The 24,811-nt window shown below is 41.4% G+C and overlaps 1 protein-coding gene and 1 long non-coding RNA gene across 18 annotated transcripts in view; one reads left to right on the top strand and one right to left on the bottom strand.

The window, feature by feature from the left end:
* LOC145448180 (uncharacterized) overlaps positions 1-24,811 on the top strand; it is a 453,937-nt gene that overhangs the window by 19,300 nt on the left and 409,826 nt on the right. The window lies entirely within an intron of this gene.
* The window catches only part of LOC145448158 (microtubule-actin cross-linking factor 1-like), a 157,751-nt gene that overhangs the window by 25,805 nt on the left and 107,135 nt on the right, over positions 1-24,811 (bottom strand). For 15 of the 17 annotated variants that reach the window (XM_080326497.1, XM_080326498.1, XM_080326499.1 and 12 more), the window contains 27 exons: positions 19,600-19,755; positions 17,922-18,072; positions 17,249-17,460; positions 15,767-16,093; positions 14,515-14,681; positions 13,970-14,126; positions 13,337-13,463; positions 12,472-12,507; positions 12,056-12,094; positions 11,873-11,994; positions 11,542-11,664; positions 10,862-10,991; positions 10,601-10,800; positions 9,576-9,756; positions 9,247-9,401; positions 9,043-9,184; positions 6,851-7,168; positions 6,480-6,649; positions 5,613-5,828; positions 4,646-5,086; positions 4,178-4,339; positions 3,436-3,773; positions 2,559-2,718; positions 1,636-1,971; positions 1,355-1,456; positions 874-1,122; positions 5-205 (listed from right to left, as the gene is read on the bottom strand). In XM_080326497.1, coding sequence (XP_080182623.1) covers positions 5-205; positions 874-1,122; positions 1,355-1,456; positions 1,636-1,971; positions 2,559-2,718; positions 3,436-3,773; positions 4,178-4,339; positions 4,646-5,086; positions 5,613-5,828; positions 6,480-6,649; positions 6,851-7,168; positions 9,043-9,184; positions 9,247-9,401; positions 9,576-9,756; positions 10,601-10,800; positions 10,862-10,991; positions 11,542-11,664; positions 11,873-11,994; positions 12,056-12,094; positions 12,472-12,507; positions 13,337-13,463; positions 13,970-14,126; positions 14,515-14,681; positions 15,767-16,093; positions 17,249-17,460; positions 17,922-18,072; positions 19,600-19,755 — 5,118 coding nt within the window. The remainder of the gene's footprint in view (positions 1-4; positions 206-873; positions 1,123-1,354; positions 1,457-1,635; positions 1,972-2,558; positions 2,719-3,435; positions 3,774-4,177; positions 4,340-4,645; positions 5,087-5,612; positions 5,829-6,479; positions 6,650-6,850; positions 7,169-9,042; positions 9,185-9,246; positions 9,402-9,575; positions 9,757-10,600; positions 10,801-10,861; positions 10,992-11,541; positions 11,665-11,872; positions 11,995-12,055; positions 12,095-12,471; positions 12,508-13,336; positions 13,464-13,969; positions 14,127-14,514; positions 14,682-15,766; positions 16,094-17,248; positions 17,461-17,921; positions 18,073-19,599; positions 19,756-24,811) is intronic. The other 2 variants (XM_080326491.1, XM_080326492.1) reach the window with 2 other exon arrangements.

Genomic DNA, 24,811 nt, shown 5'->3' with positions numbered 1-24,811 from the left:
ATACTGCCGCCAGCTTTTCTTCAGCCTGTTTCTTGGACGCCTGGTATCGGCCCAGGGCGTCCTTCAGTGCGTTGAATCTGGCTTCGTCATCGGCGGCAACAGATTGTAGCGGTTCTTCTCCCCAGCGAGACGCATATCGTGACAGCTCCTTTGTGCATTTTTTGACCGTTTTGACGCTGGGTTCGTACTCGTCTGGTTTGATTGTCTGAAGTGGTGGAAACACATTACAAAACGAGCCAAGACCTTGTGACAATGTGATGAAGATATCGTCGTCATTGGGAATATCTATGACATCATGATGGCAATTACGCGCACAATTACAGAACATTGAGATACATTATTTCTGTGTATAAATACATCACGGCACTATCAAGGGTAGAACAGAGTAGAACAAAGGTCGCCATGGCACCCACACTTCTGGCATGTGTTTGGTATTTATCATTATGAATGAGTGATTTAAATAGAAACTTCCAAGTTCCAACTGCGAAATAGTTGTATAGGATACTAATAAAAGTAGGAGCCAGTGACATATATATTGTTCACTGAAATTTTCAGAATTCCGCTACACAATAATCTTCTGATACGGTGTTACTTACGATATATGAGTTTGATGAATGCACAAAAAGCTATAAATCGACTATCCGGAAAGGAATCGCTAGAACTGGAGTGACTTGATTTAAAATATCAACAGTTGCCGTTAAATGTTCACGGTGGTCGCACTCCTATACTCGGACCTGTAGTTATGTGAAATAATTGAGGACTGAGGATGGTGTAAAAGGTGGCAGTTAACACTGCGCATATGAAAATAGTATCCATTGGTATACATTATACACCTACTCAATAGATCCACTTTACCAACACTTTAATGTGTACCTGAACCAATTCGTCCAGTTTCTTCATATCGTCTCCCGACATTGAATTTTTCGGTGCACGCTGGTTAACATCGAGACCGAGTTCTTTCAAAGCAGCCTCATATACGCTGAGCCATTCCGCAAGACCCGTATGGGCCTTGTCCATTTCCTTTGATGTCGCCAGACACTTCTCCAACGACTGTACCTTCTCGGCTGACTTCGTCTGCAGTTCTGCGTACTTGGTGCGGATACTGTCCAGCTTGTCTTGGACCTGGTATAGGTGAAAATGGACAAAAATGCTGAAGATTCAGAAGTATTTCACATAACGATGATCGGAGGTGTTCAGTAACAAAATACTACCACATTTTTGGAGTTTGAAGTAGAAATTTACGGTGTTCTTTCTACTTCTACATAAGCAGCAATGCTGACCACTTTAGACACTGATAATGAAGGTCTTCAGGATACTACTTAGAAATATTTTCTATCCATCACGGCAGACATACCTGTATCGTATCCTCCCCCGAGCATTTCATCATAAGTTTCTTCCCTTCGGTTATAGCAGAATCAACGTTAGGTTTCTTGGCAACAATCTGATCGTGTATTCCCTACAAACAGACGTTCGACTGTTACATAATCTGCCACATTAATGACCAGCGCAAGGTCCATGCAGTCATGCCAACAACACCACACCGATGCTATAAACATAATATGCCAAACAAAATCTTCAAGATGTTGCGTTTGCAATAAGAAACAGAAAAAGTAGGGTGAGTATGATATTACAAACCTTGACGTCAGAATACACTTCCGCAACAGGCGGCGGCCTAGCGTCGGTCAAAGCAGACTGGCCGTCCTGCATTCTCAATTCGGCTTCCGACAAAAACCCGAATAATCTCAAGTGATCTTCGTTAAAAAGCCGGCAAAGGTGCAAATTCTCTCTCAAGATCGCCGTTCTTCCTTGCACCCTCTGCTGCAACGCGTTGTATCTAGCCTCCAGCCCGTCGATTTTAGTCCGCAAGCCTTGCAGTAGCTCCGGAGAGCATTCGCTCGTCTTCCCCACTAACGGGGTGCCGGTAATGTCGTCCAGGTGTTTTTTACGTTTCTTGATATCATCCAACAATTTCTGGACGTGCACAGAACAACGCAAGAGATGAACATACGAATAGGGCTGGGCACAATGATTCGAGTCGCGAAAGACAATTTTTATTTTTATTTTTATTTGAATTCTCTGCTAGTTGCTGACAATTACCCTTGACGAGTGTCAGCCGAAAATATTCGGGTTCATTTCAATATGAATATACTATTCAGTTGTATATTGAAGTTCTGTACCTCCAAGAAGCTGTTCAAATTTTTATTTGTACTAAAATTATGCGCCATTTTCCACTGCGAACACAGCGTTGTTACAGGGTGCAATAAATTAGCTATGGTCGAAGAACTAACAAATTATCTTTAGCATTGTGGATACCAAGTATTAGTTTCTTTGTGGCCGCGTAAAAGGTACATATTTGAACTTGACATATCGCCTATACTTTTATGATGTTACAATGAGTGATCATTGAATTCTCGAAGCCTGGTATCCGACTCTTAATAGACTCACTCCGGTACACGATTTTGCCCAGCCCTAGATACGACATGCAAGCGATCGGGACAGCCCCCATGCATCAAGACAGATGACACCCGAAGATGCGCACCACCATATGTTTTGTGTACCTGTAACTCTGCCAGTTGCTCTTGAATCTGGTCGACTTGCGTTCCGATTACTTCGTGATTGATGGGTGATCTTTCCGTTTCGTCCAGCCAGTTTGAGAAGTCTTCCGAGAGCTCGTGGAATCGTTTAGCATCGCCGATCATTGATTTTAGCTGATTCTCTCTGTTGTACGGAAGACGATAAATCATTGAAATGCACAGTGCATACTGATCGAAAGCCTTACAATAATGAGTAGAGGTGCCTTGTCTGCTTACAATTTTGATTGGCGAATCGAGCTAGATTCTCTCGATGATACAAGGCGCAAAACAAGCCTACTTTGTATTCAGTAACAAACAATATATTTTTACGATAAGAAGTGAATTCCATCAGTGCTAGTACCCAACGACGTACTAGTACCTTTTCGGAGCATAGTTCGGTTTTCGGCTACTTTTTCCGTTTCTTTAAGGCAAGACTGCTTACTTTTTGTTCTTAGAACTTGGAAAGTATTTTTGGGACAAGTTTGTATTACTTTCAGGAGCGAAGTTTTCATGTAAACAGCGTGAAGTAGACATTGTAGCATGGTAACTGAATACTTCAACGAAGATTACAGTTATTTGTAAATTCATTGTTAATTTTTCGTTTGTGGCAACGACAGATCTTGCAATTTTGAAAGCAGCTCTTTCTTATTAAGCGCTAAACACATGCGTTCCAATATTAAATATAGTTATAAAATTACTATTTATATCTTTCATTTCCAACTTCCACTTGAAGCAGTTTTGACTTGTCTTTTAAATCTCTACTAGTCGAGTAGAAATTTCCGTTACTTACGTTACTTCTATTCAAGCAGCAAGTTGATTAGTGTAACCGCATCTGTGTAAGAAGCCAAAAATTCAAACGTACCTCGATTTAACTTTCGCACAGAGCGCCTCCCACCGGTCTTTAAACTCGGAAATTTGCTTCGCAATACTCTCTATACTGCCGGGAGCTGCGTCGGCGGAAATCTGCGCGCCGTCTCGTAAGAAAGACGAAACCGCCTCCCGGTGACTGTCCACCATCTTGTGCAATACTTTCTGCTCCTCCATCTGCGCCAGCAGTACCTTGTACTCCCAGCTCGGGCTTTTTTGGCTGGCCGCCAGCTGCTCGGCGTCGTTTAACCACGAGGTAAGCGACGAGAGCACGTCTTGGAATCTGCCGCAGCTTAACAGCGCGCGTTGCAGGTCCAAAGAGCGAGTTTTCATCTAAAACGCAATGCCGGATTAGCACTATATCATGCTATTTGCGCAGAGATGGGCATGGATTTGATGATTTCGGTGAGATTTGATATGAATTTACGAAAATTTTGAATTTGAATTGGACATGAAATATTTTTACTGGAATTTCAATTTTCCAGCGTGTTCTGGACAAACTTCAGCCAATCATCTGAATTGGACTTGAATTCTAGATTTGGACTTGGCATTTAATCATATAAAGATCGATCTTCTCTCTAATGATTTACGATTTCCACATCAGTTTTGAACAAACTTCATGCATTACAGGATAAGAACTTCGATTTAGACATGACACCAAATAAGTTATGGATTTTTTTAAAATGTGAATCCAAAATCTGGTCATCGCTGGCTACGAGGAATAGTTGAATGATTACGTTGGCTGCTAATTCGTTCCAGACTTCGTCCAAATCGTCCAACGCGTCGATGATGTGACTCGTCTTGACGGTCGGCGCAGCACTCAGCACTAGCGCGTGCCCGTTGTAGTGGAGCTTCTGCCCGGCCGACTGTAGAGGCTCAAAGTATCTCTGTCGCAGCATCTGGACAATAAAACAAAATGAATGGACTACACTCAAATAACCAGGACCTTCAGCATAAGAACAACGTAAGAGCATAAGAATATTACAAAATTCAAGAAAGAAAGTTTTATCTCAATTTACGTCAGTTAAAAGTATATGTGGTCAAAGTATTCAGAACTAATGCCGTAAATTTTTTCACAAATAGGTCCAGGTTTGCCTTAAAAACTCAGACTGTTAAGGTAACCAGTCAAAAACCTCTGCCCAAAACATTTAAATCATGTTAATTCGAAAACTATTCAAACTCGGCGGCATCTCAACAAGCTTTACCTCGAATTCTTTTTGCTGCCGCACAATATCAGCCACAGTCGCTGGCACATCACCAAGACGTTCTTCTGCTTCACTAACTCCTTGAATCCTCGCAAGAGCGTCAGTTATCTTTGCCTCGAACGCTTGCACTTGATCCTTTATCCTGCCGATTTCCTCGGCCCTGCCGACGATACGATTGTGTAGCCGTTGGTCTTTTTTAACCATGGCATCAATGTCTTTTTGAAGCTGATAATCGTCCATTACGTCGCCGTTGGCCACCATGACTTTGTAGTCGGACTGGGTTTTTGCGACGTCGTCGTGGATTTTTAGGCTTTTCTCTCGCAGTTTTTCGACTTCGTCTAGTTGGGTTTGGAGCGAATCATCTTCTCTTGTGATTGGTTCGCAGTTCTCACATTCTTCTTCCAAATCGTTTAACCTCGCCATCAAATCGCGGGCTTTGTCCTGGAAAAGGCACGCAGAATGTTAGTTACTTTAAAAGCATAAAAATATCCATCAAATTACCAGAATAAGTTGCTACTTTCAAAATTGCAAGATGCATCTTAGCAACGCAAAACCACAAATGTTGCAAAAAATAGGTATAATCTCCGAAACATATATTCAGCAGTTACTGTGATGCTTATTTCATGGAATTCTTATTATGATTTTACATGTTCCTGACGATTACACCTGACAAGAGTCAGTCGGAAATATTTGGGGTTATTTCAATATGAATATATTTTTCAACTGTAAATAATAAGCAGTTTTGCCTAAAAAACTATTAAAAGTGTAACTAGTCTAAAGCAAACCCACATGAGTACGTTTTGCAAGTGGAGGAACCTACTCAAGTATTTCAAAATAGTACAATTAGTATACATTGACCACCTCTGCCGTTGGTAAAACTTGGTTAAATAACGAGCGCACGAAATCAGTAAAACAAATCACAATTCGCAACATACATAGAGAACATCGCAAATCGATATTTCCCTACCTGCAGCTCCTCGGTTTGTTGCACAGTGTCCGCAAGCTTTCCGCATTCCGCATCTAAAGCTTGTTTTAAAGCACGGAAACGCTCGCCCACGCCGTCTGCAATATCCTTCAATCGGTCGCAGCCTTCATCGACAGATGATGATTTGACGAGGTCGCCGGCAAAATCATCCAAGTAAACCACTTGAGTTGCCAAAGGCGCCAATTCTCCTTGTAAAATCTAAACATACGGATGTGTGGGATATCAAACTATGAAAAGGAAAATATTGGCCGACGGAGGCATAGACGTTACACTGTATATAAGAGGTGTCAAAATCCTAGTCATCACCGGACACATTAGTGATTGGCCTCGAATTTATCAAAAGGATAAGACAACGATTGTGATCGGTGTTTGACAGGTGGTTTCAATTATGCCATGACTCGTTATTTATCCATCCTAAATTTGAATAATAATAATATTCAAAAATATTCAGCTCAATCTCAAACCCAACTTCGATTCGAGCCTATTCCTAATCAAGGATTTTTCAAGACGGGATCAAAAATTCAATTACGTACCTCAAAAACAGTTGCCCAATATATGTCACACAATTAAAAACGAAAGTTGAGCATGAGACACTTGAGCATGTAATTTTATAACCCCCAAACTAACCCGAACCCCTAAAATAACCCTTACCCTACCCCAAATACAAAATTCAAGCCGAACTGAACCCTAATTCTAATCCTATCCCAATCGTAACTTTAACTTAAAACCACATATTCGAATGTCGCATGCTATTTTGTTGCGTGCTCATATGTCCACGAACCTTCAGAAATAGATAGGCAAAAGCTCTAACACAAACACTCTGTGATGCGTATCTCGGGTAACGGTTACCTTCAACGCCTCCACATGACGTTCAGTGCGCGCCTCGCGAGGTATGATTTTGTGCGATTTCAACTGCTCCTCTCCTTCGCCAATCTTGTTTTCGAGCTCCGCAGCTAGATTTTCAAACTCGTGCAGTCGCTGGAGTAAATCGACGATATCCTGATCCAATTTCAACAAGGCTGCAAAAGAATGGTCCTGTTTCAAATCTATCGACTAACGCGCAGTTTGCTAAGTCGGAACCAAAATAAAAATATTACTATGGGCAAAGCAGCGTAAGTAGGTAATTGCTACTTAACTACTCTGAAAAAGCAGACGTACTTCGTTACCGGCCATCTATGTATATTTGCACAGCATTTTCGCGGTGACAGAGACCGTATTACCTTCCATCAATTTCTCCATATCTGTATTGATTTTGGACTTCTTCATATCAGTCGCAGCCGCGTCAGCCATGCAAAGAACCGCCAACCGATCCGCGCAATCGTTTATGTCCTTCAATTCGTTTTCTTTTTTGTCTTCCGCCTCCTGTTGCAGTGACCTCAATGTCTTCTGTTTCTCTAACAAACTGTCTTCGGCGACCACCGGTTCGCAATCCTTGATTTTATCAAACGCGTCGCTGATCCATTTTGATAACGATTCCGTCTCTTTTGTGAGTTTTTCACTCTTCTCTTTCGCTTCCTCTATGTTCTCTTTGTAGCAAGCTGCAAAATCGAACAGAATAACTTTTAAATATCAAGGTCAACATGAATTCTAGTAACGGCGAAAAGCCTTCTTATAGCCCTAGCGATATCATAATTGTTGATACTGCCAAATTTTCTCGATATTTGACACATATTTGAATTACGAATTCTATAGAGTGGCGATTTTTTTGAAAATACCGTAATTTTCCGAATATAGTGCGCCCCCATGTATAATACGCACCCTTAAAATAGCGTGCAAATTCTGGGAAAAAGCCTGTACCCATGTATAGTACGCACCCTGCATTCGCAGTACATGAATAGCTGTGTTTTTGTAAACGATGTCGTTCTGTTTTGCGATGTCACTGTCAAACAATCATGACATAACCATCGTTAATCTTTATGCAATTAACGGCATTGTCTCTAAACGAGAGTAGATACTAGATAGTCGCCAAAGCCTGCGAGGTCGGCGACGCGATAGTTCAGGCTAGCGACATACGACATCTTGCGCACGAGCCTATTACAATTACAGATGCGATTGCTCAGGCCAACGGTTATATCGGGCGCACCAGTCCTGTTGGAGATGCGGCTGATAACGCAAGCGATTATATCTTGCGCAATGCGCACATGGCCTCTTGTGTATGCGAGTGTCAAGGCCTGTCGTTGATGCGATGAATTAGCAAGGATTGCCGCGCACGCTTGTAGCAATCAGCGACCTAATTTCGCTCGCGTACAAACGGCAAACTAACTCAGCAAGAGATCGCGTGCTGTGCAGACGACTTTCGTTAATTGGCAACATGTTTTTAGTTAATTGGCAGCGCGTTATACTCTACAATACGAATTACGGGCACGATGGCTAGAGGTGATGCGCGATTGGAAACAAACATGAAGAAAGGTGTGATTTCAAGTTTTTGATCGAGGGAGATTTTTTTCAAGGCTTGCTGTACCTATGTATAATACGCATCCCCTATTTTAAGGCAAAAAATCGGTAAAATTTTGCGCATTATACATTAGGCTTACCATACGTCCTCTTTTAAGAGGATTTGTCCTCTTTTTTGACTTGTTTGAAAGTGTCCTCGGAGGACGCCCTTTTGTCCTCTTTTTTGAGATTTTGTCCTCTTTTTTGAAAATTTAGGTCAGATTTAGAGCAAATTGCGAGTGATATGTCGCAAATTAGCACAGAAGTGATGCTCCGGCGGGTATTTCGGAGTGAAAAACGTTGATTTTAGCTCTGAGCGAAAAGATGACCTTTTTTTTTAGTCATCCACCTGGCAATGTGGAGAGAAAAACGGTATTTTGAGCTCTGAGTGGAAAAGATGACCTTTTTATTTTTTTTAGTCAACCGATTGCAAAGTGGGAAAAATTCACCGGTTTTTGAGAATTCTACTCCGGTTTTGCAAGTTGCAAATTTCTGAAAAAGTGTCCTCTTTTTAGATTTCCAAAATATGGTAAGCCTATTATACATGGAAAATTACGGGTACATACCATGATTTCCATAAAACATTCCATTTTTATTCATTTATAATAAAACTAGCACTTTCAGTCCAACAGTTCTGGAAAGACAGCTTTACAGTATTTTCGGTCAGCAGTGAACGATAAATTTGTCCAACAGTACTGAAGCCTTACTGAGATATGTGGGCAGACATACTCAAATGAAATATGGAAAACCATCAACATCAGAAATCTGCCACATGGACATTTTTACATCGTGTGCAAATGGCAACCTAAACACAGGTTTGCAAAGCATGAAACGTCCCAGATAATGCTGACAAACTGCTGATAACAGTATAAATAGCTAGTGTATTGTAGATAGATATGTTACTGTGACTCAAACATACCACAGAGGTATATCTTGAGGAATACAGAAGTAGCGTACACGCTACAATACCATAGCATACCTAGCTTATCTGTGGCAGCTTGCAAATGATCTTCCGCTAGTTGTAATTTGGACATTGCCATTTTTTCCGACGAATCATCCGTGGCTACATCCAGCATCTCTTTAACACACTGCTTGCATAATTCCACCTTCTCTTCGTTAGACTGCAGTAAAACAACTCAAAATAACCTTGTATCCGTATTTCACTATCGTATCATTTTCATACCTTCACTTGATCGTCGCTGATATCTTTGACGTAAGATGCTTCTTCCGCTAATTTATCGATGCAAGACTCGAGTCTTGGAGTGCGCTCATCTACGTCTGCTGTAGTTTGATTGGACCAATCGCAAACTTCTTTCACCAAGGCGTCGAGACGGTTTACTGGAAGACAACACAGACATTCATTCATTTATGGATATTTTCATTGGTTCAAAAGCACCAGAAGATTGTGATATAATGACACTTGGAAAATGCGTGGATTTTAGCGCTACACCCAAATCATTTTGAGACAATGCTGGATGTGCAAGACTTGATCAAAGGTTCAACTAATCTAACCCGAATCTAACAGCTTCTCAATGGCATCCATTCGTTTGGCAAGGTCGTCTTTCAGGTCTTTCCAGCTTTGTTCGATCGCAGACACGTCTTGCTTGGCCTCCTCGGCATTAGGCAAACCCTTCGACACCGCGGCTAGATCCTCAATCTGAGGTTGCTTGGAGTCCACGTCGTTATTCAAATGCTGAAAAGGTGATAGATGTGTGCTACCGCCATCAACAAGAAAAACCATGAACCGCTCATAATTCACGGCGCGATTTATGTGTTGGAAACTGCAAACATGTCTGAAATCAATACCTGCTAAGGATTAGACGAGTGGTTCTCAGCGTTTTTAGCTTGGCGACAAATTCAACAAAAATTTTGCGGACATGCGCACCTTCCGAAATCAAAATCAACCCAAAATTGTATTATGACAAAAAGCAAATATTGTAATCGTCAATTTAAAGAGAATTAGGATACTACATGTGTTATACAGGGTTCTATTGAATTTCTGCAACGCGGAGTCCTGTTACAACCCACCGATTTGATGTTGACTGTAGGGTTTCTTTTGAAGGGAATGTGACTTTGCTGTTTGCTGGCCTCTATTATACTGCTAAATGTCGCTAAATTTAACGAATTTTATTCAAAAAGTCTCTAGTCTTTCAAATATAACAGGGATTAAATGAGTATTTGGCTAATTATAAACAGTATGGTAGAATACTTGCAGCATCGTCACCTACGCATCCTTGAACTTTAGCCCACGATACAAAAAATCGAGTTCCAAATTTCTAAATCAATTTCAAATTTGATGTTTCCTTTCTCTATAATGGACACGCGCCGAACTTTGTGCATTTTGCAATAAAACTGCAGTATTGTAATGTAATTGACGGGCCGGTAGGAAAGTTGACACAGACCTGTATGGTCTACGGTTGAGAACCACAGGACCACTTGATACAGTGTGGGGACTAAAAGATACATCACATGGTCTTAAGTACTACCATTGAAGACTGCCCCGATCATGTTCGTTACCAGGGAATATTGATCAATACCTCGACTTGTTGAGCTTGCGTAGCCAACACGGTCCTGTCGCAGACCAGTGCGCCCAGCATATCAAGCATGTTTTTCTTGTCGTCCAACCATTCTTTCAATTGCGACGCGCGACTGTTGAAGTCTCCCAGAGCACCGACATCGCTCTCCAATTCAGAAACATAATCGTTGGAAGCAGAAAGAAGACCTTTCCACCTTTCCTCTGAAAGATAGGTGTCACTGTCAGTATACTGGAACTTTTTTCATGCGAAAACACATCATACCGATATTTTCTTTTTGTGCTTGAACTTCCGGGACACCCTCGGCGTGAGGCTTTGGCTCGCAGAGCTGATTCGAAAGGTTGCCCGTCGATTTAAGTTCGTTCGTATGCGACAGAAGGTTCTCTCTCCAAACCTGCAAATGGCAAATGTTGTCATGCAAATCTTCAACACTACTTTAATCATAAATTCAACAGAAAAAAATAAGCCTCCAGTTTATTTTGTGTATGAACTGGTCTCATACGCAGGTATTCTGAGCACAGGTCTATAAAATACGATAGCTGTTTTTATCCCAGCATTATGATTTGTATACTGTCTGTATCCTAGGTCTGTCATGGAATCTGTCTTAGACCAGTTCGATCAAAGTACGTGATTTTAACCTGATTTTACGAACACTCGATGCACACACGGAACATATGGTTTGGTCATTTTTATGACTGCTGTTGAATTGCGCTTCAAAAAAAAGCAGCTCATTTCAAAGACATTAGTACAGTGGTTTTCAACCAAATGGTTGAGAAGGTGTGGATCCTTTCTGGGAAGCTGATTAGTAAGAAAGGATTCGCAAATGTGCCTGTGACTCGGGGAACATTTTGAAATAGGAAATTGGGTCGCGACAATAAGTATAGGTCAAAAAGCAGTGCAATATAACTATAGAAAGTTTACATTACTATTTCAATGCAGGCTACCTTGTGTGCGGCGATTTTGTTCTTGATTTCTTTAACGTCTGCTAATTCGGCAGGGCTCAGATCAGTTTTCCACTGATCTTTTTGCTTCTCCGCGTCATCGAGTATATCTTCCAGTGCTTTGGCCTGAACACAAACCAAATTTCAGCAATGGATAGTATAGAAAAAACATGAAAATTCGTGGCAATATTTGGAATAGATGTAACAGTCGCGATCTGAAGCTAAAATAGTATTACTTACAGCACAACATCCATTGTAGCCTAGTAGGAATACACTTATTAGAACTAAAACCAGCCATTTAAAATTATCATTACTTCAATATTTATTATCTCACATTTCTGTCAAAATTTTCCCGATTTTCCTTAATCTCCATCAAATTCGATTGCTTGTCCGCAATTTTATCGGAGAGATCCTCAAACAGCGTGCTAACATCCTCCAGTTGAGATTCCACAGTGTCTGAAGGAGATTGCATAGTTGGAATACGAAGTAGCCTACATAAGAGCACAATTCAAAATACCTTTACTTTTGGGTGACGTTGATTCATTTGAAACACTTTCTGTAAGCAGTCGACAGAGAGAAAAATTAGATCAGTTGACAAATTGGTAACATGGTGTTTCAGACATGAAAATATCTTAGGAAAAGTAATTACACTTTCAATAATTCAGAATAAACACATACACCAACTTTTATAGTGTATTCAATGATTCATATGTGAATTATAAGCTACTATCTTCAACTAGAGACATAAGAATTAAGTAAATAAATTATTCAAAACGAAACAGACTCCATTTAACTAGCAAAATCTAATGAAGTTATAGTAGATTTATATCATTCAGTTAACACCGTAATATTAAATCCTAACACCGCAAACACGGTAAAAATCACAAAATAAGCGCGCATGCCGGCCTCGTACATAAAAGCAAAAGAAAATACCTTTCAAACCAACTCTTGCTCTGCTCTTACGCATGCCTGCATCCAGAGATAATGCGTGGAAAGAAAATAAATCATTGATAAGAGAGATCAGACATGGGGTGTGATAACGCACCAACATAATTGATACACAATTAGGTTGCGAGAAACAATGTCTGCAATCAATGACCATTCATTCATGCGTGACTCACCAATGCGGTTAGATGAATATGAAAATTTCGCGTATGTGATAAACACCAGGAGATTTTGTACATCGAATCGTGTTAGTAATAGGCGACAAGTCTCACAGCCCCATGGCATCAAAATGCATTCACGTGATTTTAACAACAAAGTAACAATGCTCTTGTACCAATGTATTAGGCTGCTTGCTTGTCAAAACCAGTTTCACTAAGTAGTCATAGAGTCAATCTTTGGCAGCATAGTAGGAATGACATGTTCATAGACAGTTACCTGATGATTTTTCAAAAGTCTATCGACCAAGTACGTGCTGCTACTATAAAACATTTCTAATATGTAACCATAAAAAAATTGACTCGTATCCGCGTTTTCTATTGTTGGAACAAACAAATCAGATTTTGCTGTTTGATTTGAGAGCCGTCACTTGACCAGATAACAGAATTAGAATTATCAAAAAATCTTTGCAATGGAATACACTTGAATTTCAAAAATTTGGTGTCACTACAATGAGGTATATTTATGGTTCTTCAAAGCAAGCATAACGTAATGGATAGCAAGTTGCATGCATGTACCGTATGACTTGTACAATTCATACAGCAATACATCCCACACAACGTCAGCAACAGTGAGGAACCAAACCAGATGTAACAGCATACCCTGGCAGACAAAAATATCGATTGCGTGGCATTACCTTTCTTTCTCCTGTGAGTTCTAAGTCTACGTCTCGAAGGAGATTTGGTAGATTTTGAATCAAAAGTCGAGAGATCAAAAATAGTGTCGAGTTCCTTTGACTTTTCGTCCCACGCATCCAAATATTCCTGAACATTATACAAGGTCACATAATGAGCAATAGGAAATTGTAAAGACAGAATGTTCATCTCGATCTTACCAAAGAATAGTTCCCAGTTCCTACCCATAATTAAGCCATCAATATTGTCAAAACTAGCAAATTCACACCTGTCAGTAGGTATAGCAAAAATGCACCCACGATGTAGCTGACTTAACAGAGCATTGAAGTATAACTTATGTACCAGGCCCTAGCTAGGTGGTTTCCTTGTCGAAAGCAACATATACCATCTATTTTGCACCGGGCACTAATACAGTTGAAGTTTGAAATGCAGAGTGTACAGAACGACTAAAAGCAGGCTAGTCAAATGAGTTGGGTTCTAGGGCTGGATCCAAACTCTCTAATGCTGGGCAGTATTGATAAGTAAAATAATGGCAAACGCTACCCCAAACTGTTAACATTGCTTATACGCCTTAACATGAGTGGATCCAGCCCAGGGGTACGATGTTTGACCAGGTAAACTCGGCATGGCCTTACCTGGGTCTGTGCGATTTGTTTCTCCAGTGTTTCTATAACGATGGAGTCTTTCATGTCACCAACAGCATCATCGACGGATTTCATCCACGAAGTAAAGTCGGACATCGAGCTCTCAAGCGAATTCATTTGTTCTTTCCTAGACGCTAGCTCGCTCTCCCTGAACAAGTAAATTACAGTGTCACGAGAGAGTGATTAGAGAGAGAACCTTTTATTTGTCAATCATGCATATCCATAGTAAATTACAAAATTCAAGTCTGAGAAAATATAACGCGTGATGACTGTCAACAGTATCACTAAAGTTGCTGGACGACAACCCCTGGCGAGTGTTAGCCGAAAATGTTCGGGTTCATTCCAATGTGAATATACTATTCAATTGTATATTGAAGTTCTGTACCTCCAAGAAGCTTCCAAGAAACATATGTCTGTCTGTTTTAAAGACTGATTATGGAGTCGAAAAAGTTATTCTGTATTATAACACAGAGCAAAGTTACGTCTAACGAAACTGCTCGACTAGAAATAAACTTGGAATAGCGCAAAAATCTTACATTTCCGATGCAACTTCTAAAAGATCTTCCCACGCGTTAGCGAGTTGGTTCAACGTTTCGCGAGCTGGCTCCGTGTCCGAGAATCGGCAATCGCCGATAATTTTCTCTCCCGCCTGCACAGTGCCTGCTACTTCTGGCCTCTTGAGCTCAATCTCTCTCCGAATGTCCTAAATTGGGATCGAAGCAATTAAAAAGTGCTCGATAGGGGCTGTGTGTTTGCTCAATGCTCAGTGCTAAATAAATCAGGTAGGGATTTGTAAAATTAAAATCGTAGTATATGAGAGTGGTGACAACGTCAATAGTTTCAAGAGAGAAAATTTTCGATGTCAGCGAGCAGCTACGATATCACAGTCAATGTTAGTATCAGAGAATAATAGTCATCGACCTAGAAACTTTCCTAGGCAAATTTAATCAAACTATTCATTCGTTAGAGGACCCGGTGTAAAAATTACTTTTTGTCACTTCGTATTATTGACAGATGGTAACCAATCCCCTAAAATCGTCAGTCAATAGATATATATTCCTTGTGATCTTTGTCTGTGTTCTGTATGACAACAAGTACTACAAAGACGGTTACATTTCTAGAATAAAAGCAAACAGTGTCGTTTCGAGAAGGATGACAAAATGAAGATGATTTGATCAAGTGCGATCATATGCTGCTGCACTTATAAAAAATGTCTGTCAAAAATACTACCACAATTAATTCGACTTTTCTGTGACTGGTCACATGTGATTTGTGGTCACTGTGTATTGTATTATGATATAGTAAGCTATATATCTCAACTGTAAACTGCATAAAGTTGGACACTTGTCTATTGATTAGCGAAATTAAACACAAACTTTTTAATTGATTTAGAAATTTTAAATATAGTTTTCCGCACCCTGTCGTAATATAAAGTTCACTGTCTAGTTTGGACTTAAGATACCTCAAAATGCAGGAACTGTGGCACCAATCTGTTTAAAAGTATTAGAACTTGTTTCAGAACAATAATGCGTGAAAGCCAGGCAGACTTGATAAAAGGAATTCGTTACTTTCATTCAGTAGAATTCAGTTAGATTTGGTCTAATTTTGATTTGTGAAGGTTCACCGGTACATAAAATCTGTTTTGAAATTTACGGGTCTTCATGCCATTAAGGGCGAGAACCACTGTTATAGTCAAGGTAAACATGTCAACAAAAGTAAATCTACAGAAGTTCCAATTCTCGTTTGGACATTGCTGTCGATAATTTCCATTTTCGAAACAAGTATTACCTCGATTTTCTTCTCTAAGACAGGAATCTCGCTTTCCGGCACTTTGGAAACGTCATCATCTCCGACCGTCTCAAAAGTGTCTTCGATCCAGTCCGACAATCTCTTGCATTCGCGCTCGAACTCGCCCAAATTCCCGTTCATATCCTCCAAGTCGATGTTTCTTTCTTTGGCCGCGTGCTCGAGCTGACCGAACTGCTCGCTCATCTTAGACAGCCTCTTGTGCAGAGAGTCGGTGGTTTGACTGTCGCCGCCGCCCAAGATGGCGGAGCACGCCGATTTCACTTCGTCTACGTCGGAAGCCCGGGCAGCTACTGCGTCTTTAATTTGCTGCACGTATACAGAGTGAGATTAAAGACTTCTGAAAAGCCAAGGATTCTCAAGTATCGAAGTATTTGTAAGTAGGCAAATCCTACTGGAGCACTCCGAAAAATAGACGTACATCTTTACAGATCAACTTCACATATTACTATAATTATAATGAAATAATATTAGTTATTAATATCATAGTCAATTTTTGAGTCAGAGGGTTTGAAGGCGAATGGGATCGTGGTTCTAAGCCAATAGTAATTATTGCCGTATTTGAGAATGAGTGGCTCGTGAGTAGGGGTGGTCAAAGTAGCCATTGTTTATTCTCAAGAAGAAGTAGGAGTAGCGAATTCTAAGTATTCGAACGTAAGTATAAGTATAAGTATAACTATAAGTATAAGTATAAATAGTAGTGTAAATTAGCAATCACCTGAGGAAGGAGTGTTAGTAAGCAAAACGTAATTGAGTACTCGGTACTCTGAAAAGTGCCTTGCTCCGAAGCAGGGTAGTAATGACTCGAGTCATTATCTCTAAATACAGAAAGTGACTCGACTTGTACTCGAGTCACTGCGCATGACTCGGACTAAGTCCTATGACGCGAGACTCGGTCGGCCAAGACCGCCATTTCATTGTAATTTCAATGAACAGTAAAGTTACCACATTATTGGTATTTCGTCTATTAGTACTGCTACTTGAAAATGCGACCTGAAACTTAAAAGGGATGAAAGTTAGTATATTATGAATGCGAAGCATTCGATATCCCCAAGCAGAGTTGTAAGAAAATGGCTGTAACAAGAATTCAACTCGAAACTGAAAAGTCAACACAGTGACTTGGACTCTGACTCGAGTCATAATATTATGACTCGGACTTGACTCGGTGGTGAATTAAAACGACTAGACTTGACTCGAGTCATAACTATAAAAGTGAGATTGACTTGTGATTTCGATACAACCCTGCTTTGAAGTACCCTGAGTAAACGTCGAACAATAGTACCCATCATCACCAGCTATCTTTAGATTTCCAACGCTACTTCTACTTGGGGTAGCCTCGACCAGCCTCGGTAATCGCTATTTCTACTTGAACCAATACTGAATTTTCGCTGTGTTAGTTCCACTTCAACATCATTGTTGTGACCATACCATAGATTCGCGTATATGCAAATTACTAAAATTTACCTTAGCCTCAGTCAGCTTGGCAGCGACTTTTCCTTCCTGCGCGACCGTTTCGGCCCTGTTGTGGTCCAGCTTCCGTTCCCAGTCTGCCAGCCAGTGTAGGAGTGACTCTAGCCGTTCGGAGACACCCTGGGACTGCGATAGCGCGGAAGATAGCTCAGTCACTTTCTTAGCAGCGCCGTGACGCAGTTTGTCGTGTCTCTCGCGGGTGGATTCTGGAAATGATATAAATCAGGAGTGATATAGTGATATTATCAGATATTATTAGTGATCAGACACACATTGGTAGTGGTATAAATATTTTCACTTTGAAGAGGCAGATCGAAACAAGTGAATACCAACCGACCAAGTTAAGTGTTAATCTGTGGTTCTCAAAGTGGCCGAGTTCGCCCCTTGCGCGATTTGGGAGCCAAGAATGCCAAGTCAAGAGTCTTTTTATCTTTAGTTTCTTCCAGATAGTATGCAAACAAAACTCCCAACTATCGAGTAAGTATTATAAGTAGATATAACTCCATGAGTACTCTAGAAAAGTGGATTTACTTCGTTGCTTTTAGGACGATAAACAGGTTGACCTTGATAAAATTACACCATGAGTTACAAACCACTGGCTTAGATGAAGAAAATCGCATTGCCACATATTCGGTAGAGAAAAAGCCACAAGCTACAAGCTTTATACCTGATAGCTCGGAGATGCTTTTCTTCTCAGCCTTATCAACAGCCTCCGACGGTAGCGCTACCATTTCGCGCGCAGCATCTTCAAGCGCCTCAACGGCTGGAGCGTGGCCGTCCACGTCACGAAGGAGATTCTCCACTTCTCGCGATTGCACCTGAGAAAGGTAAGACGCGTGAGCGACAGCTTGTGACGTCATACATCAGCTATGGTGTCATAATAACAACGCGCTGCCGCTTATACTTATAGCATAGTGTCCTATATGGTGTCGACACAAGCAAATCTCACGCCTCAGTGAAATTGTATCACGTCACAATTTCCATTTGGCTACAGGCAATTTGACGGTCATTTTTGACCGGCTTGCCGAGCATTAAATTTGGTGAAGCGAGTATCAATCGAAAGCTGACTCTGCACTGATTACGAAAATATAAATTTTATTCCGCTCGTGGCCCTGGAACCCCCACAATCGGCCTCGAATTTTTCATCGTTATGGAGATTGGCATTGATACGCAACAATGCTGTCTGGCGAAACGAGAGAGTAACGTGAGATTAACTCTCTCGTTTCACCAGACAGCATTGTTGCGTATCAATGCCAATCTCCATAACAATGAAAAATTCGAGGCTGATTGTGGGGGTTCCAGGGCCACGAGCGGAATAAAATTTATATTTTCGTAATCAGTGAAGAGACAGCTTTCGATTGATACCCGTATCACCAAATTTAATGCTCGGCAAGCCGGTCAAAAATGACCGTCAAATTGCCTGTAGCCAAATGAAAATTGTGACGTGATACAATTTCACTGAGGCGTGAGATTTGCTTGTGTCGACACCATATAGGACACTATGCTTATAGAATACGTACGAGTAGTTTTGTACTAGTCAAGCGGGGTTTGTTTGCCAGAAGATTTCAAGCGTGGCATTGATTCTTACAAGTCTCAACGATAGATTACACACTGCAATGCGGTCCCGATTGCTATTCAATTGACTGGAAAAAGATATCGCTATTTGATTTGACAAAATTACACAACACGCTCCCGCCAATTCAATCAATCTTCGCCAGCGGAAAACCAATCAAGAGAACGAGCACGTTGATCACCATCAATAATAACAATGAAAGAGCGTAGTAGTACAGCAACTTATCGACCGCCGTTTATAACAATAGTATACTATCCCTCACTATTGCTCGTTGTACACGAGGGCTGGAGAAAATTTTAAAGTACCAGGATGAATATAATATAATTGAATAGTATATTCATAGTGAAATAAACCCGAATGTTTTGGCTGACACTCGTCAGAGGTTGCTGACAATTAGCCTACTCCTGGCCAGTGTTAGCCGAAAGTACTCGGGCTTATTACAATATGAATATATGATTCAATTGTATAGTATATAGAAGCTATGTACACTCGCATAAGTAGCTACAAGGATATATAATTATGTGGATGACGGAGTGCATAGTAGTAAGGAAAGAATAAGCACTATATTGCAGTTGGAATACGCGGTGATTAACATCGCGACAATTCATACATCTTACGCGAGTCTTCTCGACACCGATTCCCTATCATAACAGTAACGGCGTATACGCAAGCCAGAAATGACATCTAGAACTAGTTCTACATATCCCTGTTTAGCTAGGTGTTAACGCCCTATATTACGTTAAAATTCACCGCCCCGGCTTTCACGGCTCACCTGCAAAGCGTTAGGCTCCACCGGCAACGGTCTCTGCTCGATGGCCCGCAGAGTTTCCTCGGCGCGGTCCAACCACGGGTACACGTTCGGCTTGGAGGCCTCAAAAGTGGCGCGTTTCCGCAGCACCTCGGCCAACAGGTGTTCCTTCTCGCGAGCCTGAAATAAATCCACATTGCAGAGCGAGGCGCGAGTTTTACAGTGGCCCGTTGGAATATGCTGTCCACAACGGTACAAATAACGTAACGTAAGGAAGAGATGTCGCTAACTTTCTCACAGACATATGTAAGAATCAGGTTTCGTAAAGATTATCGCGAGAACGCCAACTCGCACGCAAGATGAGGTCGAAGTGGTTGGTACTCGAATATCGTTGGTTGTTTTCGACATTATTACGTCCCAAGGACAAAATAGTCCCTGCATTTACAGAGAATTTGATTTCCGGTATTACGTGCGGTCGCTGCTAATTGTATCGCATCGTATATCGTGTGTGTGTTGAGCGTATAAAATATAGAACCGCTTAATGCGATCACGATTATTATGATTTGTCTAATGCCTAACGAATGACTGTCGTAGACCAAGTATAAAAGTCGCGATTCCCAAGTAAAAAAGTATGCATTTCGGGCCCAGCATAAAGGCATTATTCCGCTGCCTTACTTCGCTAAACCCAGTAGCGTCGATACCCTCGTCTTCTTCGTCCTCGCGCGGCAAAGTCATGGTCTTCTTCGAATTTGAGTCATCGTCGCCGTCTACGACGTCATCAATTACGTAATAAACCGGCACGCGCAGGCCGCGGGTCACAAACTTCATGTTAACGGCGGCGCGCAGCTTCTTAGACATAGCGCGCTCCGCCAGTATATCTCTTGAAGAGTTTACGAGGAAGGGGTACGAATTCACAGTGTTATCACAGTGGCTATTTCTCAATTTACCGCCTGATTTTTCGGGTTTAACTCCGGGTTTGTGCGCGAACGGATACTCCGCGTCAGCCGGAGTACTCGCAAAACCGGTTCCCTCCGGTTCCTGCGTCGCGTAGCAACCGGCCTCAGGCGATAACTGAGTCCCCATGTCGCTAACTTCCATGTAACTGCCCAGAGTCATGGTTTTCCCGTTTTCGGCTTTATTTACGGTTGATGAAGTCACGGGAGTGGATTTCATGACGTTATCAACGAGGGACTTATCCGGGACAAACACCGCGTTATCGAATGACCCGTCCGAGCTTCTTTTGGAAGGTTGGCCAGAACAGTTCTCGGCTTTCTCTTCTAATACAACCGGTGACTGGCCGTTGCCGTTGTTACGTAACAGCGCTTTGCCCGGACCGGAAGTCTCGGCGGGTTTGTATTTCCGTTTTCTCTTCCGGATTTTTCTCTTTTCTTTGTGCGGCCGCTCTTCGAGAATGTCATCGCCTATCACGTCGGTGGCCTTGCGGCAACTGCAGCACGAGTTTCCCATGTTTACCGCGCGCTTTTGCCCTCGAAACGCTTGCGACGGTTCAACTAGGGCATGTCAGAGTAGGTATGATTGCGGACGCTTATCGTGTATAACGCTACGGTAATCGCGCTGAATGTATTCGATACGGATGTTACGGCGGTGGAAATGAACTGTTTAGAATGGTCACGCAGGCGGATTAATTTCTAGGTCTTTCCCGATAATGTAATGATACATTGTCAAGACGGCAGTAAACAGCAGCAGTAAACAGTTTTCTGTCCATGAAATAAAACAGCGTATCATGCTCAAATGTCGAGCAACAGTTTCCAGTGGTTCGGAAACTGCGTTGTGTCGCCCAAACAGAAGACTGACTAATGCTATACTGGAAATATTGGGGGATTGGTACTGGTTGCCCGGCATCTGAGCATGCGACATTGCGACGCAATGAAAATCGACAGGTGAAATCGGCACACTAGACTTTACAACCCCAAAATTAACGCATACCCTAACCCTAGTACGATGGTCTAGTGGTCAAAACATACTACTTGTCTTATACGGAAGGAGTCACATTATGTTCTTTTTGTTTTAGGTCAGAATCATGTTTCGATAGTTTTACTCTTGTTCTGTGTTGAAATGCACATTTTATGTGCCGGTATTTGAAGATACATTTTGGGGCACAGAACTTTAATATACATTTCAATGCGTATTCTACAGTAAAGGATTAGATTGGTAATGTGATATAGGTCTTCGCTCAGAACCACCGCCCTAACACTGACCGAGCACTAACGTCGACCCAAATGCTGAAATGTCGCATGCTCATTGCTCAATTGCTGATATCTCAAAGGACCGTTGAAAAACATGTCGCGCACTATTTGTTGCCTTCTTCGAGTAAACTTTTCTACACGAAATTATGCACATCCCTGTCATACTTTAATATAATGCAGTACCACAACATAGCATAAAATAGTATGAAGCGGCACCTTTGGTATATATCACTCAGCACTGCTAAGCCTCGTACATCACTTCGCTGCAGTTAACACTTTGACATCATCACTACATGCACTTGACTGCGGTGCGTGCTGACAAGCAATATTTCCCGCACACTTCATGCCCACAATCACATCTTCACTGGAGCGATTGATACTTCATAAACCAGTATTGCAACGATACCATCGGAATGTTACGGGGTACCGAAACAAGGTCGTCAGGCAAAATTATCGATACGCGGCAATGCAACAGCAAATTATTATCAGAGCCCGTCGGTCTGGTTTTTACAGGTTTGCAAGCGCATCCAATCGACTCCAATTTGACAGTTGCTGGTCACAACAATCTTCAAAAGACATTCGTACCGCAAATTGCGCGGCCATCAATCATAGAGACAAACGAACAGCTGACGAGGGGTTCGTTTTTTTTTACAGTGTCATCATATTTACCGATGTTAACAATTCATTATCGTGACATTGCTTTTGGCAAAATTTGATAGTTTTTCTTCGCGATACAAAAATTGAAATATACCGATAGACGTGGACGGACGCGCGTCTATTTTTTCGCATGATTTCACAGTCGTGACATGCGGTATTTACTTCATGAGGTACAAGCGAAATCGTACAACGCCTTCACCTCTCGAGGACACAAAATATTTGAAAGTCGAGTCCATGCGGCAATGAACAATGAACGTCTAACGACGAAATATGATACGGGCGGTAACGTTACAAGGTTCGAATTATCAAGAACTTTTATATGGAGCCGGGTCATTTATCGGAGTTGGGAATGGTGACTATGCGTTATACAAATACAGTAGCGATATTACAACCATTTCAAATATAATTAAACAATTAGGCTATAAAAGTAGCGACGCCGAAACAATTACAATCGATTAAGCGAGTAACGAATCGCAGTATACAAAAAAGTCAAATCTCCATATTATGATCAGATGTGGACATGAAAAACCGCCTGCTATGTTTACAGTTCGATTGCGATCGTAAATAGGCCGCTATCATGGCGTTGGCTCCTTATACGATTGTGCAATGTGCATTTACAATTCGACGAGGAGATTAACGACACCCGAGCACGCTTGGTGCGCGATCATGCATGATACTCGTAACTATGGATACGGAGAGCAATCTAAACCAACGAGATATATCTGCTACATCTCAATCGATGAACTGATTCAAAAAGACTAATATCGCGAAACTAAAATGTGACAAAAAACGGCGCGTGCTCAAGTCTTGCAAAATCGAAGAAAATTTCGCGTTGACCGACATATTTTCAAAGTTAGTACACTTAAAAATCACAAATTCCCAATTTTTTCGGAGGAAAATAGAAAATTGAATCATTTTATTCCACCCGCATGAATTAAACACTCGTAAAACAGAAGCAAGTGCATCCGTGAATAAATCCAGGACACGATCGCTAAAAAGTGAATGTGGGACACTATCGACATTGTCAGAGTATGGGGTTGATGCACGTCAGCACGTGTGTTATTCAGGGTAGGGGATACGCATCAATATGAATTCATCCTAATTCGGATAAGATACTATGATGTCATAGTTTCTCGAAAATTACATACCCCGATTTTCTTTAGCTAAAGCTATACCTTATGAATCTGTAGCAGTGCCATCGCAAAATAAGCTACACGGATGATACATAATTACTGTTCCGTTAAGTTGTTAAGTGACCCACAACTCTCACATACTGGCAATATGCGATTAGGCCCTATCTGAGCTACTGCCTTTATAGTTCAAGACCTTCCCATCCGAGATATTCATATGTCAAAATCGAAACAATCTGCGACGCGGATAAAGTGGGAGATGTCTTGTTCGCAGAGAGTGTTGTAACGCGAAGATTACGTATTGGTATTGACACAGTTGGCAGAACTCCGCACTCTCTTCGGACCTAACATAGGGTGACTATTATCAATTTAAAATCAAGACATCTGCCATTCAATTACTTAAATCGATTTGTAGAACCTGGCCTCAATCTCTACAGTTATGCAATGTCCGACACACACAAAATTTTATGACAACCAGTGGATCAGTACTCAAACTAAGCGAGACTAATCCAATAATACCCAAGAATGATACACTTCACTCTCACGTCAAAATGAACTAAATTGCTATACTGAAATGATAATGCATACTTCACCAGACAAAATTAATATCTCGCGGATATTAACAATACATCTCATACATGCTGAAGAAAACCTGCGCTCGTCTTCACTATACCACGAAGTTACACTGTGTGCATATGTACACGGTATACATTGCGCATGTTATACAATTAACGCATATATATCATCAGCAGCTCATCAACACCTCCGTCAATGCCACCTGCCGGTTACAATTCGCAGCTAAAACACCTTATCACTTCAAATCGATTATGGGCCATGCACAAGAAACCGCGGCTAAAGCGCAGGAGCCGCGCAGCGAATTCCGGCAAACAGTTCTCATACCCAGTGAAGAGAATTATGCTTCACGGACACATCAACCTTTTTCGCCTGCTTCCCACGATAAGCCTGCGTCGCAGCACGTGAATAGTATTTATTTAAGCCGCCAACGTGACGGGATATTAACTTTAAGGTGATAATACTGCAAAGCTATTATATCAACCGGTAACGCGCTATCCAACCCGCGATGTTAAATGCGATTTTTTTTTGTACTCACTCTTTCATTACCCTCATTGATAAGTAATGAAAAATACACAAGCAACTGTTCTTATACGAATGTACGTCTGTATTCCATGGTAAATGATCATTAATTCACGACCATTTGTGTGCTACTGCTCGAAGCGCTGT

The sequence above is a fragment of the Botryllus schlosseri genome, chromosome 10, assembly GCF_051294905.1.
Source record: "Botryllus schlosseri isolate E-star chromosome 10, Bs_hap1, whole genome shotgun sequence".
In the NCBI taxonomy this organism is placed as follows: Eukaryota; Metazoa; Chordata; class Ascidiacea; order Stolidobranchia; family Styelidae; genus Botryllus; species Botryllus schlosseri.
Note: the sequence above shows the minus strand (reverse complement) of the source record. Positions and strands in the feature narration are given on the sequence as shown.